Below are 16,881 nucleotides of genomic sequence, written 5' to 3' on the forward strand. Positions count from 1 at the left end.
TGCACATGCACAGCTCTGGAATGAGGAGTGCTGTGGGGCCTCTCCCCAACATGCTGAACTCTGGTCCTCGATGTGGCCAGCTGGCAGACAGAGGGACTTAGTCTTTAACCAGGATTCTCTATTCACTCCTGGGACGAGTAAAAAATCTCCTTTGCTTGATTCATTACTCCTTAGGGTGGAGGTTTAGGAAAGGGTAGAGGAGTCTGGAATACCCACTTCCTAGAAGCCAGCACTTCTATCCTCTGAGGGGACTTTGTGACCTTCCTCTCGCCCCTCCAGCTGCAGAATCCAAATTCCCTGCTCAGCTCCCTCAGCATGCTGTCCTCCCCTCCCTTCCAGCATGTGACACAGTACTGTCCTTGTGTGTACCTGTTCCCTCGCACCCAGAAAGTACACTGAAAGCAAAGCCACAACTTATTTATTACTCTCTCTAGTATTTAGGATATTATACCTGGCAGGTGGGTGGCATCAGGGACTGTTTGTCCCATGGATGGATGAATTACTTCCTCTCTATCTGTTGTATGGTTTAAAGGAGGGCCCGAGAGTGCCTTTATAGGAAGCATTGTCTATTTGGAAAAGTCTATTTACCCAAATCTTTTTGTAAGTAAACTTAGAAAACTTAATTCCATTTTTTTTATTATTCAACATTTTATACATAATAAATACAAACTTTTTACAGCCACTGTAAAGAAAGCATGTTTGCACAGAGGCTCCCTCTGAGCCCAACCCTCTGCACTGTGATGCTGGATTACATGTCCTGGAGGGAGGGGTTCTTTTTAAAAAGGAGGCATATTTTTACAACTTTGATTTTTAAAATAAAAGTAGCAGCTCTTCCAAAAAATATTTTAAAATATAACAAAAAATTTTCAAATAACCCTCTGAGAATGTGGAAAACCGAGATTCAAGGACAATTTGGCTAGCTAAAGAGAGAATACAAGATTGGGTGGCAAGAATTGCCTGATTTTATGCACTTTGAAGATTTTTAAAGTGCTTTGACGATGTTTAACATGGCGGCAAAATTTAAAATCTTTAAAAAACCCACCCTTTTGATTTGTTTTTTAAACTTAAGAATAAGTTTGATAACACAAAAAGACCTCAAATAGATCAACAGGTTAAGAAATGCAAAAAAAAAAACCAAACCCAAAAACCAAGAAAAACCCCAAACCCCCAAATCACAGAGAAGATTCATCAATGGGTATTGTCAGTGAAGTGATCAAATGACTAACTGAACATTTCTTCAGCTATGACCTTACTTTTGGTCAAAAATCCCATGGGGACATTGGCGAGCATTTCAAGTTTTTAGAGTCTTAGGAGGGATGGAGTTTTCAAAACATAATACAACTTTTAAATTCTGCAAATTTGATTTCTTAAAAAAATAAGCAACTGGCCAATATCCCTTAGTCCCCAGGTAACACACTCCCATCTTCCACAGGAGGTGGAGAGCCGACAGGGGCCTACCCTGGGATACCTGCTGCTGAGGGCTTGCTAGCCCGTGGAGAAAGCTACCCCTGGGCTCTCTCTGTAATGTGGAGAACTTGTCTTCTCCTCATCAGTTTGCACTTGTGCAGGGTGTGCAATCCTTTAGTCTTTTTTCACAGGAAGCTGGTTTCCTCCATGAGCCACAGGTTTTTCCTCCCAAGGAAATGTCATGTCAGTGGGACCTGGGAAGCTGCATTTTCCACTGGGGGTGGCCACTGGTCTGAACCAGCCACAATGGCTGTCTGGGCCAGTGCACTGGCTTGGGAGTAAAAAAATACTAGGGGCTCCCCAGTAGAGAAGCTTAACAAGGCAAGTACGTGTCCCCCAAATTATCTAGACATTCAGATTCTAAGGATACTGGTCAGAAGAGTATATGCTGCAAAAATCAAGATGAAAAATACCCAAGTATAAAAAGAACATTAAATCAGCTCATTTCAGATCTGGCAGCTCCATTTCTGCTTTAGTCACAGCCTCCTTTCTATTAGTCTAGGTGATGGACAAGATTTGGCTACAAGTTCAGCCCCTCCATATTAACTCCACTAATACTAAATGAATGGCATAAATATTAATACAAAGGACACTGTTATTGTTTTAAGTCTGTTAGTTGTGGAAGAGAGATGTGCATTAATGCAATTGGCGCTAAACTCTGGGCAGTCCACGTATTTCCAATAAGGTTCCACTTCCTCAGCCTGGGGACTAACTGCAGGGAGGAGCCAGCCTCTCCTGAGACCCCTCTTTCTGCTTCCTTAGGTAGCCAACATGATTTGATTAAACTCAATCAGACAAGCAAAAGCCACTTGAAGAAAGAGGAGAATCTTTGCCACATCCTTGTGGCCACAGTAATATACTGTACGAGTGCACATGATCAGTATCTCTGTGACTGTGCCCTGAACAAGGCCTGGTCTTGAGTCTCATATAAAAATGGGCCACTGGTAGGCACGAGGGCTGTCCCCCTCTCTGCTTTGAGGGCCCGCGAGGATTTGTGCTATGGTAGGAGAGATGACATAGAAAATGACAACAAAAAAAAGGCACAAAATATTCAAAACATGGAGTCCACCAGGCCACTCAGTCACATATAATCTTCCTGGTTTTTGCTCTGTTGAAGTCATCATCATGCAAAGGTGCCTAAAAAACAAGACTGGCCAAACTCCAAGCCTGGCCTTGATTGTAGCAGTAACAACAGATGGGCAAACCCATCATCACACCAGTGTGATTTCCACATCCTCAATCTTCTCTGCTGGCCTTCGGTGGTTCTGTGTAGGTGGAGGGGGAGCTGCCCGGACCTGAGCAGGAAACAATTACACAAATTGTCAGTCAGCTTCCTGATTCAGTGCCTGAAGCATCCAAACCCCAACCAGTCACTTATTAAATAAAGGACATGGGCACCCCAGGGGTCTCAGAAATGCTCTGAGCATGTGCTTTCAACCTTATTTTCACTCTTTGCCTCACTGAGAAGGAGTTACTGTTCTGGATGAAATGTGAAATCCAATAATCAGGCTGTTGCCTAGGCTTTCAGCCTCATAGGCCTAAGAGTCACTGTGGCCCTAAAAGCCTCATCCACAGCACAGGCCTGGAGTTGAAAGCAAGAGAGAGCAATGTTTAGAGAGATGAAAACCTTGCAGCATGTTTTGAAAGGAGAGTTGCAAGAGAGAAGACTATAGAGGTAGGCTGGGGTCAAGTTGTGAAATCAGCTTTATTCTGTAGGCAGAGAGGAGTGGTGGATTTTAAACAGCAGTATCAGATGTGTGAAAAAATGACTCAGGTAGCAGTTTGGAGAAAAGAGCAGAGGTGGGCAAAGGTATGGATAAGAAGACATTTAGGAGACTTCTGTAGTCATTTGAATGAGAATTGCTGTTAGCCTGAACCGGCGCAGGCAGCGGGGAATAGAGAAGCGGAAAGACTGACACATGTCTCATTTGGTGATGACTATGTGTGGGAGGCCAGAGAGCTGGTAAGGAGGATAATTAACTCATTCTTGCTGAGTTCTAGGGGTTTGGTTCATAAACAGTGACATGTCCACAATTCTGAAGCTCAGGGAAAAGACAGGATTGGCAGTTATAAATCTAGGCGTTATCAGCAAATAAATGGTTATCGAAGCCATGGCAGCAATGAGGTTACACAAGAAGAGTGAGTTTAATGACTTCAGAGAAGCAGTCCATGGACAGAATCCTAAGAAGCATCAGCAGAGATGGATAGAGGCCAAAAGCCTGTAAGTTCAGTGAAAAGGAAGGGCCAGAGAGGTAGAAAGCAAACCAGGAAAGGGTGGTGCAACACACTGGCCCACTTCTCTCCACTGCCACTTTCCCATGCTACCGTCCATGCTACCGTCCCCTCCTGCTTGGACCACGGCTCCAGCCTCCTAATGGCTCCCATGTCCATTCTGCCAGTTTCCATTCATTCCCCACTTAGCTGCCATACTACTGTTTTAAAAATGCAAAACTGGTCATATCATTGTCCTGCTTACAACCTTACAATGGCTTCTTATCACATTTAGGATAAAGAACCAAGTCCTTAACAAGGCACTCAATACACATCTGCTGAATGAACAAAGCCAAAGGGAGTGAGTAGTTCAAGGAGTGGTGTCAAATGCTGACAAGGGGGTCCAGGAAAATAAAACTGCAGAGTATGCACTGGATTAGCGTGTGAAAGTTATGACTTCGGAAGAGCTGTTTCATAGTGAGGTTGTGTGGTGGAGTCAATGGCAGGCAACGGAGTGAGGAGTAAGTGGGGGTGATTACTTATAAGAGTATTTTCTCCTGGACAACAGAAGCTCTCAAACCTCAAAAGGACATGACATATATATCTTATTATTTCATCTCAGTGTCCCTCAAAGAAGCAAATATAGGCCTAGAAAATAGGTTCTCAATAAACATTTGCTGAAAAAAAAGTGCTTCTGTTTTACAATTAGATACGCTAATGCTCATAGAGCTTGTAATTTAAATGCACTTTCATAGCTATCATCTTGCATCTCACCATGACTCAGAAAGAAGTGCCAGTATAGGTTGGATCTTCCAAGATGTGTTGATTTTTATAGCTTTCCTTTTCAAGAGCTCTTTTTATCTTCCCAAACCCATCTCACCCTTGCATGGCAGAGTTAGGAACCACACAGGAAGCACTAATTTCTAACTTTAAATTTGGAAGAATTGCATTCTATAACCCCGCCAGATAGAGACTTACAGGTCGCAGTTTGCCATATGAGGTGGTCTCAGGAGTAGGCCTTGGTGCCTGTGAGAATCCTGGCGATTCAGCATGGAAGCTATTTTCTAAGGGAGGGAACCAAAGAAGCTCATTTTATTTGTGTTGTTGAGCAATAAAAATTCTACTGTGGATCTGTTTGCCCTGAAGGTGAACAAGTGGATTTCTGAATGAAAATGCATTTTGACACAAGTCCAGGAGGGTGCTTACCATTTGCTGAAGGAGAGCGGGGGAAGTACTGGGAGCTCCTCTTATCTGGGCTAGGGTAAGGGCTGTTGGGAGGCTGGTCGTATAGCGGCAGTGGCGGCAGGGAGCCAGGTGGCTTGGGGGAAGGAGAGATCTGCAGCAAAGGGAACAGAGGTTACAATGTGACCACCTCAGCAAGGAGAGACTAGCTGGCTTCCCTGACTACTCCAGACAAGTGACTTTTCTCTGGAACTCAGTTCTGACTAATGACAGTTTTTTGTCAGCCTCATTAGAAGCATATGAGCCTAGAATAACCACCCCAAACCCTAATTTTGTGTTGCATTTAACTTTTTCCTCTCACAGATCTCATTGTACCACTCATTCTAGTTTATCTTAAACAGTTATCAAGTCAAACCATTCTCTAGATTTCTATTGAAAACATACTAAAATAGTCAATTTAGTAAATTCAGTGAAGAACAAAAACAGGGACAAGTTGTATTTTTCTGTGAAGATAAAGTAATTGGCTGAGTTTTTTTTACTTCCCCAGGTTTTGTAAATGTCACGCTAAGTTGTCACAATACCACACAAACAAGATGGGCAGACATGTTCCTTATGGTCCTGGGCCTGTCCAGCCTGCTGTGACAGATCCAAATTAGGGGTTTCCTGTAAAGGCAAGTTAAGCCTAGGGCCACATGAGTATAGTGGAGCCCTGGCAGACTCATCAGTTTTCTTAAATGGACTGGCATGACCTGGGCTGGGCAGGGAGGTTTTGACAGTGAGGGAGAGAAAGAGCAAGCTAATATTTTTACTACATAAACTAACCAAAGAGACAATACATTCCCTCTCTGGTTTGTTTGTCTCTCTACCAAACCATTGGTTTGCATGTCACATACAATTTAGCATTTTGGCTAAGTGATTTAAAGAACAGAATATAGGCGAGTAGAGGTGTAATATAGCCATTACACAAGAGCCTGACTGATGAGTCCCTGCTTTCCCTAATTCAGTTTTGCAGAAACATGGCAACTGAGGGTTGGAGTGGGAATGGTGAGGCTGAGGCTACAGGCCACTCTTGCGTGGGTCAACAGACCCCTTGGGAATAATTTTCTTTAAATATCTTTTAATTCAGCTCTCTTCCCTTTCACTGTACCTGAATCTCTTTCATCCATGGAGTGTCACCATTTTCTGAGGCTGAAAGTTCTTCCACTAGCACCGATGGGAAAACTCCAATCCGCCCGTTGAATTCCCCTTCCCAGAAGCCATCGTCATCCTGGTTTTCTTTGTTCAAGATTCGGATGATTGCTCCCTCAGGAAAAGTTAATTCATCATCTGTCTGGCCCTCGTAGTCATAAAGTGCTTTCACAAAACAGACTAGATAGCATGAGAGAGAAAAATGCAGTAAGAACAATGACAGCCAGGTTACTTTTGCAACCACCCCTATGCTTAAGTGACAACTAAAACTGTGTCATGCAGAATAGGAGTAAAGCTGTAATACTTTTACTCAATGAAGATCAACTTTCGGGTTCTACTATAAAGGATAAATGTGACCAAATAAAGGAAAACATATTATAGAATAGGAATAGAGTTGCACTTTTTAACCAACTGAAGGCTGACTCCAGGTTAACACAGTTTAGGCCAAATGTGACCAAATAAAGAGTGCCTTGTTTCAGTCTTTACCACTGGCATCTCCGTTGAGGCTGCCTGAAACGAGTTCGGCCTCCGTGGAATTGCTGGATGTGTGTGACCGGCTGTCCAAAGCAGCCAAGGACTGCAGCATGCTCAGTAGGCTGTTCGAGGTGGGAAACTGCAGGTACTTTTCTGGCACATAACCCACTTGGCCAACTTTATTTCGAGCCTGAGTGAAAGACATATGACAAAACAGGTTTGCACACACAATCTGCATAGGGCATAACAAGAGCCAAAACAAACTCCTAAAAATGTCACAAGAAGGGGCGATATGAGCAAAGGAATATACCTTTACCCAGTCTTCCATATCTCCATCTTCAATCACTTCTAACACCTCATGTTCCTCAATGGTCAACTCATCTGGTTGAGAAGCCTGCAATGTAGGATGGTCATGGACAAAATTAAAAAGGTTAGATAAAGAGCAGATGTGAACTGATCATAACAAAAACTGGGGATCGAAATATTGAAATGATTTTGAAAAACGTATTGAACATAAAATCTTAAGTGTTGTAAAACTATCATAATGAGGTGAAGTTTTACTTTAAAAAAACTAAACAAAATAAAGCCACAACCAAAACTGGAGAAACGGAATCCTGAAGAGGCAATCAGGCTCAGTGAGCACAGCACCCTGCAGGAAGGAGAGGACCAGGGTTCCAGCTCCAGCTTATGTAGCTACTGGTAAGTTATTCAACTTCTTGATGCCTCCATTTCTTCAAAATGACAATCCTGCCATGCTCGGGAGGATTGGGGTGTCAATGTGGGATGAGTAAGCACAGAACCATGACAACTTGGGAAGCATGGGCAAAGGAAAAAGCACCACATCAGAACTGCACCAGACGCTACCACAGAGGTGCATGCTGTGAAATGCAAGGAACTATGTACATGGATTGGATGACAGCTTGAGCAGTGCCTAGAATTGATCTGGAATCACTGTAAAACAGTGGCCAAGAGAAGAAAGTTGTAGAAAACGAAATGATTAAGATTTGTCAAAGTTTGGATTTATTACGTTCCAACTTAACTGTGGAAACTGGCTGATTCACTTGTATGCTTCTGAAGCACACGTTGCTAACTGTGATAGATTTATTACCCCTGAAAGCAGGAGTCTTCTAGCACCAGCCACCCAGACACTGCCCTGAGGCTGTAGAATCTGAGAGCAAACCATCAGGGGCTCTGCAGAGGGGTTAGAGAGAGACTCTGTGCCTTTGTTTCCTAAAGAGACTTGCCTGTCACCTGTAAACAGGGGGGGGGGGGCATGCTGGCCTCCTCTGGCTCTCTAGTGAACAGCCTTAAAAGCTTTCCCTAAGTCCCAAGATCTGTCAAAACTACCATAAAGTTTTTCAAATCTCCCAGTCTCAAAGTATAAAATATCTCTAAGTTACACAAACAAAAACAAGGCAAGAATATGGGTCACTTTCCTCAGACTCATGCCCCATTTCATGTGTATTGTAACATTTCATCAAACCCAGATTCTGGACATTGGTTGAGACACAAAAATAATATTGAAAATGGCTGACCAATCACAGAAATACTCCAGGACCAGAATGTTAAGTAAATTACCTCTGATCTCAAAATATGGGGGAAAACAAGTTCATTGGTTCTTGATAGCTTTTCCAATGGAACATCTTTGCTAACCTGAAACCAACCTTGAATATACCAGCTAAAGGCATCTATATAAATAACAAAGATGTTTTTCCTAGTTCCGTGGCAAGACTTAAAAAGTACCAACACAACCAATGTCAATGTGTGCAATAGCAAAGCAGGAGGGATAAAAACACCTTTAAATATATTGCTGCCCTTGTAAAAAAGTCATGGAGATTCATGCAAGTTGTCCAACATTGTTATTATATAAGCAGACACTAGCTTGATCATACCATCCCCCAGCAGTGACCAATTCTTCTACTTGACAAGGTTAGGTCCTGTGCACGGCACTCAAGACCCTACAGAGTCTGGTCCCTATGGTCTCTTGATGCTTTGGCCCCAGCACACACTACTTGCGCCCTGTTCTCTGAACACACCATGTCTTCCTTGCCTCTATGCTTTTACCAGGCTGTTCCTTCTTTCCAGCAGGCCCTGTTCCCTCTTTCCCACCTGATGAATGGATTTAGGCTACTGTGAGTTCAAGTCTAGCTTCAGTTTGTTTCTGTGGGCAAGTGGTCATGAGGCCTCTCTGTGCCTTAGTTTTCTTTTTATCATTATTAGAATGTAAGCTCCATGAGAGCAGAGAGCTTTGTCTGTGTTGATCAATGCTATATCCTCAAGCCTAGGAAACAGCACAGCATGGTACATCCAAGGTGCTCAAGTCGTATTTGTTGAATTAAATGGATTGGTGGATAGTACCTTCTTATAAGGTTACTGAAGGGGTTAGAAAAAAATATATGGTACCAGAAACATAGTACTTCATAAATGGTAGCTATTATTATTACTCATGATTTGAGCCCAGCTCATGTTTTTCCAGACGACCCACAATAAGCTTCTTCCTCCTTTTGTTCTTATAAGGCTTTATGCATCCCGCTAACACTGACTACCACGGCACTCTAGTTAGTTGTTTGCCCTTGTGGGCTTCCTACTAGAATGACTTACTTAAGTCAGGGAATATAATTCTCATTTACCCCAACTAAAGACAGCAAGTGGTCAGTAAATGGTTATTAAATAAAGACATGCTCTCAGACTGCCTCCTGAAGTCCTAATATCCAGTGACAGCCAGAACTCCAGAAGTAACCAGGTTCTCCATTACCCTCACCCTCTCTCTAAATTTCCTGTTTTCTTTTAAAACAATATGCTTTTTTCCAGATAATAAAAGTAATCATGTCATTGCAGAAAAACTAGAAATATGCATAGTTGGAATCTTATGGTGTATCTTACTTTTTTTTGTCATAATGCAGCATTTATTATTACATAAAAAATCTCACTAATGTAATTTTTAATTATCTTCATATTTTGTTATTGTTACATTATATGAATAGTAAATTTATTTAACTATTCCTTATTGGATTGCCAACTTTGAGCTATTATAAAGCAGTACTATGATGAAAAAACATTTTGTATCCAAAATATTTTTCTATACTGTGGGTCATTTCCTTAGGATGTATGCTAGTAGGGTCAAAAAAGTTATGAGTATTTTTAAGGTTTTTGAATGTGGTCCTTAAATATAGCTTTTCTTTATTTTCACCACATGAATCTAGGTCTTCTTTGCTGGTCTGGACTATACAAATCACTATTAGGCTTATAGTTAGTCTCTCTCTATTCTAATCTATCCTCTAGAGTATCTATGCCACGACCAGAGTCACCTTCTTAAAAGTCCAGTCTGGGGTCAGCCGAGTGGCTCAGTTGGTTAAGAGCTTGCTCAAGAGTGTGAGCTCTGAGCAACAGGGTCACCGATTCAATTCCCAGCCCCAGCAGAGCTGCCGCCGAGCTGCCAACAGGTGGCACGATGGCTCAGCTAGAAAAAAAAAAAAAAAATGTATGGAAGGCATTCTATTCGTACAATGCTGTTGGAAGACGATTTACAGACTGACTACACAAAGAAAAAAAAAAAAAAAAAAAAAAAAAAATCCGGTCTGATTTTAGGACATCCAATGGCTCCTCCCAGCCAGGATAAAAGCCAAACTTCAGCCTGGTCAACTGTACAATCTGACAGCAAATATCTTTATTTCCAGCTGCTCTAATTCCCCATGGTTGATGCTCATATATCACCAAATTTAACCATTTCCCAAATACCCCATACGCTCATCAAACTATGTCTTTGTATTGATTGTTCTCTTTGCTTAGAAGGTTCCTTCCCTTCCCTACCTTCTCACTGTATCTAGAAAGATCTTGTTCATGACCTAAATTAAATGCCACCTTGTCTGTAAAATTACTCCCAACCACTATAAGAAGAATTAGCGGTTTTACCTCTACTATAAATGTTTTCATACATGTTCTGTTTTTTCAGTTTAATATTTACTCCTCCAGACTATCCATTCCCCCTTGGAGCGAGGGATTATGTCATATTAATTCTTACATCCCCCAAACTTATCACAAAATGGGCACTCAATAAATGTTCAATGATTAACTGATTAAATAAAACTTTATAGTCTGGTTTAGCATAGCGACATGCCTGGGATATGCCAATAGAGGGAATGTTGGATGAATGTGAGATGTTTGTAATCACTTAGACCCTTAGGATCCTCTCCATTTAAGGATCTTAAATTTTAATTCTGAACTTAAAAGTAAATATAATATTGAGAGGTGAGATGAGGAAACATTCCCAAACTTAGTTTTATAATACTCTATAACAGCGGTTCTCAACCTGTGGGTTGCAACCCCTTTGGGGGTCGAACGACCCTTTCACAGGGGTTGCCTAAGACCATCGGAAAACACATATTTTCGATGGTCTTAGGAACCGAGACACCACTACTCTATCCGTCTCCATGCTTCAGGACAAAATTTAATTTATTTGTAATTAGAAATAAATATTTCACAATATATAATTTCATATTGTTTTTGTGATTAATCACTATGCTTTAATTATGTTCAATTTGTAACAATGAAAATACATCCTGCATATCAGATATTTACACTACGATTCATAACAGTAGCAAAATTACAGTTATAGAGTAGCAACGAAAATAATTTTATGGTTGGGGGTCACCACAACATGAGAAACTGTATTAAAGGGTCACGGCATTAGGAAGGTTGGGACCCACTGCTCTATAACACCTTTCCAAGTATCTCAGAAGATAACTTCAAATTTTCAAAAGATTATCAATATAGTTTACAATGAAAAAAAACCCCAATCCTTTTAGAAAAGAGGAAGTGTTTTTAATGTAAATATATAAGGAAAGGATACTAAAATTAAAAATCTGAAAATCACTGATATCAAAGAGTAAATACAGTCAACTTCCAGCTTTCCAGGGATGGTGATGGTGGGAGTGAAACTGTCCTGTATATGATTGTTGAAGATTTTCACCATACCCTTCCTCTGTTGTTGTCCCTTAAGCATTGGGTCTCCATCAGCATGGGAGCCAGAAGAGGATTCATTTGTTCATGCCTTTCTTACATCATTCATTTATTCATTCCACAATTATCTACTGAGGACTTACAATGTGCCAGGCACTGTCCTAGGTGCTGAAGACATGCAGACAAGGTACACAGACACAGACAAGGTTTCTGCCTTCATGAACTTTTAGTGGGGAGTCAAACAAGGAAATATGAAAACAAATAAGAGTAAGTTTGGCTGGTGTTAAGTGCTATACAGTAAATAAAAAAGGTGCAAAAGGGCAATGAGATGGAGAGTAGTGACTGAGGAGTTAGTTATGTGTTTAGGTGGTCAGGGGAGACCTGAGGTAACACGATATATGAGCTGAGCCTCACTCAATGAACAGCAGTGGGAAGCCAAACAAACATTTGGGGAAAGACAGTTTTAGGAAGAGGGAGCAGGAAGTGCAAAGTTGTCACATCAGGAAGGAGCATGGTGCTTTTGAAGACTGAAAGTCAGCAAGAGTGGCTGACATATAGTGAGTGGGTTAGGTGGGGAATGGTCAGACACGAAGCTAGGAAGATTGACAGGAGCTAGATCCATCTGTACATTATAGATGCTACTGTAGAATTTGTTTTTCTAAGTATGATAGACAGCTTTAAAAGGGTTTTAGGCAGGAAAATAAAATAATCTCCTTTATGTGTTGAAGATAATTCTGGCTGCAGAGTGAAAAATGGACTGTTGGGAGGCCAGTATGAAGAAAATGTACCAATTATCAGCTTTTTTCTTTTACAGTGATCAAAGCAACGACCTAGACCAAGATGGTGGAAAGGGAATGAATTCAGGATATAAGGTGGACTCAACAGGACCTGCTGATGGACTGGATGAGGAGAGTGAGGGAAAGAGGAACTGAGAATTGAAATTCAGTTTACTTTGTATAAATAAATAGTTAATGTGAAAGCAGGTCAGGGGTGAGAGAAATTTAGAACTATTATACCAAATCAGGTTTGGAGATTCCGGCATCTATTTACCTAGGTCCCTGCTTAACATGGAAACAAGAGGTGGTTATGTTAAGATTAGGAAAGGTAAAGTTTAACAAAACTGCTTTGTAAACAATTTTCTTTTAACATCGGCTTTGAGGATCATCCTACTGGAGGGTCCTGTGCCAAGCAGGCAACTGGTGATAAGGGTAAGAATTCTATGTACTGAGAGTTTACAAGATGTCAGGCACTGTGCTAAATACTTTGCTATAAAGTGTTATCTCATTTAATCTTAAAACTAGCCTTATAACATTATCCCCATAATACAGATGAGAAAACTGGGCTCACAGAGACTAGGGACAAGTGTGGTCATATAGCTCATAAGTGGCAGAGACAGGATTTTCACCCAGGGAGTCTGACATGAGAGCATAGACTCTTCACCGTTATGTTATGTTACCTCTAATATTAACTGAACACCAGTTTTACATTAAGCACAGTATGAAAGTCTGGGTAGATACCGTTACGTGTATATTCAGAGTTGTCACAATTTAATAAGAGCAATATGTTACAGAAATACAAACCTTGTAGGAATAAACAACTTTGCAGGTGAGTGGATAATTTCTTAAGGTGCCAGAAGGGCTGGAACTGCTGTCATCAAAAACATCCATGTTATCTTCAAACTCTTCTTCTTCTCTTTCGGTATCTGCATTAAGCTAGGAAAAATTAGAAGCCATTGGCTAGCTTGCTTACTTCAAGAAAATAGTTGAAAGCAGGAGAAAAACTGGATTGACTCAAAATATTAACTTATTCAACTGCACATATAAATAAGTATCTGTTCTCACTTGCATTTTTCATGTTGTGAAAGGACAGAGAATTTTTTCTTTTTAAAACCAAGAATAAATAAATGTCTTTCAAATATATAAGAAATATATAAGTCCATTTATCAGTATCCTTTCACTTTTCACTGTTAAATACTGACTAATAAAAGCCTCTTACCATTTTAAACAGATCATATTGGGGAACATTAAAAAGATTTCTAAATGCTACCAAGGATGTGGAAAAATAGGCTTTCATCTATGGCTGATAGAAATATATATTGATATATCCTTTAAAAAAATAACCTGCCTACTGAAATTAAAAACTAAACATATAACTTGATATAGCAATTTCACTTTTGTGAATCTATTATGAAGAAATAAAAGCACCAGGATGTAAGACTATATATCCTAGGATGTTGACTGCAACACTGTCTGTAGTGCAAAGCCTGAACACGATCTGTATGTCCATCAATAGAGGAATGTTTGAATAAACTAAGATGTGTCCATGTTATAGATCAATAACACCCATTAAAAATGAGTTAGGAGGGCCGGCCGAGTGGTGCGCTGGTTAGGTATTGGTTTGGGACGCCAGCTCTGAGCAGCAGGGCCCCGGTTCGGATCCCACATTAGGGCCAGTGACACTGCAACCTCTACAGCTAAGATGGTGAATAACAGTTCGACCTGGAGCTGGGCTGCCATGAGTCACCGGTGACGGCGTAGGCTGCAGTGGAGCTGCAGTGGGCTCAGCCAGTGTGAGTTAAAGAGTTGCCGTGAGCGGCCATCCAGTGACCAGCGACCGATCTGCCTCAGCTGGGAAGATCGCAATGATCACAATACCAACATGGGCCAGTGAAGCGACGTCCTCCACAACTAGACTGAAGAACAAAAGGAAAGCAACTTGTCTGTTCCCCTTCCCCAATTCCCGAACGCTGTTTCCCTCCCCCAATTTCCCAATAAAATCTTTAAAAAAAAATGAGTTAGGAAATAGAAAGCCCCTAAATAACCCTCATATATATGGTGATATGATTTTAAACAAGGATTGCAACACTATTCAATGGGGTAAGGACAGTCTTTTCAACAAACGTTACTGGGAAAACTAAATATCCACATGTAAAAGAGTTAAGTCAGACCCTTACCTTACAAAAATTAACTCAAATGGATTAAAGACCTAAACGTACGAGATAAAACTCTTAGGAAAAAACATAGAGGAAAAGCTTCATGACATTGGATTTGGCAATGATTTTTGGATATGAGACCAAAAGCAAAGGTAACTAAAGAAAAAATAGATAAATTGGACTTCATCAAATTAAAAACTTTTGTGCATCAAAGGAGAGCAGAGTAAAAAGGCAACCCACAGAATGGGAGAAAATATTTGCAAATCATGTATCTGATAAGGGATTAATACCCAGAATATATTAAAAAATGCCTAAAATTCAAGAATAAAAAACCCAATTCAAAAATAAACAAAGGAATTGAATAGACATTTTTCTAAAGAAGATATCCAAAATGGCCAATAAATACATGAGAAGATGCTCAACATCACTAACCATTAGGGAAATGCAACTCAAAGCCATTACAAGATACCACTTCACATCCATTAGGATGGCTACTATAAAAAAGCCAGGAAATAAGTGTCAGTGAGGATGTGGAGAAATTGGAACACTTGTGTACTGCTGGTAGGAATGTAAAATGGTGCAGCTGTTGTGCAAAACAGCTTGGTGGTTTCTCAAAATATTTAACACAGAATTACCACATGTTCCAGCAATTGCACTTCTAGGTATATACCCCAAAGATTTTGAAAGCAAAAAATAGGCAGAGGACCTGAATAGACATTTCCCCAAAGAGGACATACTGATGGCCAAAAGACACATGAAAAGATGCTAAACATCACTAATCATCAGAGAAATACAAATTAAAACCAGAATGAGATATCAGCTCACACCAGTTAGAATGGCTATCATCAACAAGACAAATAATAACAAGTGTTGGAAAGGATGTAGAGAAAAAGGAATTCTCATACACTGCTGGTGGGAATGCAGATTAGTGAAGCTGCTATGGAAGGCAGTGTAGAGGTTCCTCAAAAAATTAAGAATAGAATTACCATATGACCCAGCAATTCCTCTCCTGGGTATATACCCAAAAAATCTGAAAACATTTATCCATAAAGATACATGTGCTCCGATGTTCACTGCAGCGTTATTTACAGTGGCCAAGACATGGAAACAATCAAAGTGTCCTCTGATAGATGACTGGATAAAGAAGATGTGGTATATATACACAATGTAATACTATTTTGCCATAAGAAAAGATAAAATAGTGCCATTTGTGACACCATGGATGGATCTTGAGATTATTATGCGAAGTGAAATAAGTCAGACAGAAAAAGTCGAGAACCATATGATTTCGCTGATATGTGGGATATAAAACTGAAAGCAACAAAGGAGCAAGACAAACAAACAAAGAAACAAAAACTCATAAACACAGACAATAGTTTAGTGGTTACCAGAGGGTAAGTGGGGAGGGTGGTGGTAGATAAGGGTAAAGGGGATCAAATATATGGTGACAGAAGGAGAATTGACTCTGGGTGGTGAACACACAATGTGATATATAGATGATGAATTACAGAATTGTACACCTGAAACCTGTTACTTTACTAACCTTTGTCACCCCAATAAACTTAAAACAAAAAGATTTTGAAAGCAGGGACTTGAACAGATATTTGTACATCAATGTTCATAGCAGCCAAAAGGTGGAAGCAACCTAGGTGTCCACTGACAGATGAATAGATGAACAAAATGTAGTGTGTATGTACAATAGAATGTTGTTCAGACTTAAAAAGGAAGGAAATTTTGACACATGCTACAATATGGTTGAACCTTAAGGACATTAATGTTATGTAAAAAAAGCCAGTCACAAAAAGATAAATACTGTATGATTCTACTTATATGAGATACCTACAGTAGTCAAATTCACAGAGACAGAAAGTAGAATGTTAGCTGCCAGAAACGGGTTTGGGGGAATGGGGAGTTATTATTTAATGAGTACAGGGTTTTATTTTTGCAAGATGAAGAGTTCTGGAGATGGATGATGGTTGTGGTTGCACAACAATGTGACTGACTGTACTTAATGCCACTGAACCATACACTTAAAAATGTTCAAAGGGTAAATTTTATGTTATGTATATTTTATTACAAAAAAAGGCGCACATTCCCTTTTGTAGCACAAGGAAAATAATTTTGAAATCAAGTTTAAATGTATATTAAACACCATAGCTAAAAGGCATGTAATAATTAAAATGGTATTGCGTAGGGCCAGCTGAGTGGCGCACTGGTTAGGAGTTGGCTTGGGACACCAGCTCTGAGCAGAAGGGCCCTGGTTCGAATCCCACGTGAGAGCCAGTGACACTGCGCCCTCTATAGCTAAGATGGTGAACAATAGCTTGAGCTGGAGCTGGGCGCCGTGAGTCCCTGGTGACAGCGTAGGCTGCAGTGGGGCTGGCTGGCAGCTGGTGTGTGCTGTTGTGAGCTGTCGTGAGCTGCCGTGAACTGCTGTGAGTCGCCGTGAGAGGCCGTCCAATGGCTGG

The 16,881-nt window shown here is 40.6% G+C and overlaps 1 protein-coding gene across 2 annotated transcripts in view; it reads right to left on the reverse strand.

Moving 5' to 3' along the window:
• Positions 1–619: 619 nt before the first annotated feature.
• Positions 620–16,881, reverse strand: part of FCHSD2 (FCH and double SH3 domains 2) — a 222,154-nt gene continuing 205,892 nt past the window's right edge. For both annotated transcript variants that reach the window (XM_019649420.1, XM_019649421.1), the window contains 7 exons: positions 13,062–13,193; positions 6,833–6,916; positions 6,535–6,712; positions 6,008–6,228; positions 4,885–5,014; positions 4,657–4,742; positions 620–2,762 (listed from right to left, as the gene is read on the reverse strand). In XM_019649420.1, coding sequence (XP_019504965.1) covers positions 2,679–2,762; positions 4,657–4,742; positions 4,885–5,014; positions 6,008–6,228; positions 6,535–6,712; positions 6,833–6,916; positions 13,062–13,193 — 915 coding nt within the window. In that variant the 3' untranslated portion in view covers positions 620–2,678. The remainder of the gene's footprint in view (positions 2,763–4,656; positions 4,743–4,884; positions 5,015–6,007; positions 6,229–6,534; positions 6,713–6,832; positions 6,917–13,061; positions 13,194–16,881) is intronic.

This window comes from Hipposideros armiger, unplaced genomic scaffold (genome assembly GCF_001890085.2).
Source record: "Hipposideros armiger isolate ML-2016 unplaced genomic scaffold, ASM189008v1 scaffold_132, whole genome shotgun sequence".
NCBI classification, from domain to species: Eukaryota; Metazoa; Chordata; class Mammalia; order Chiroptera; family Hipposideridae; genus Hipposideros; species Hipposideros armiger.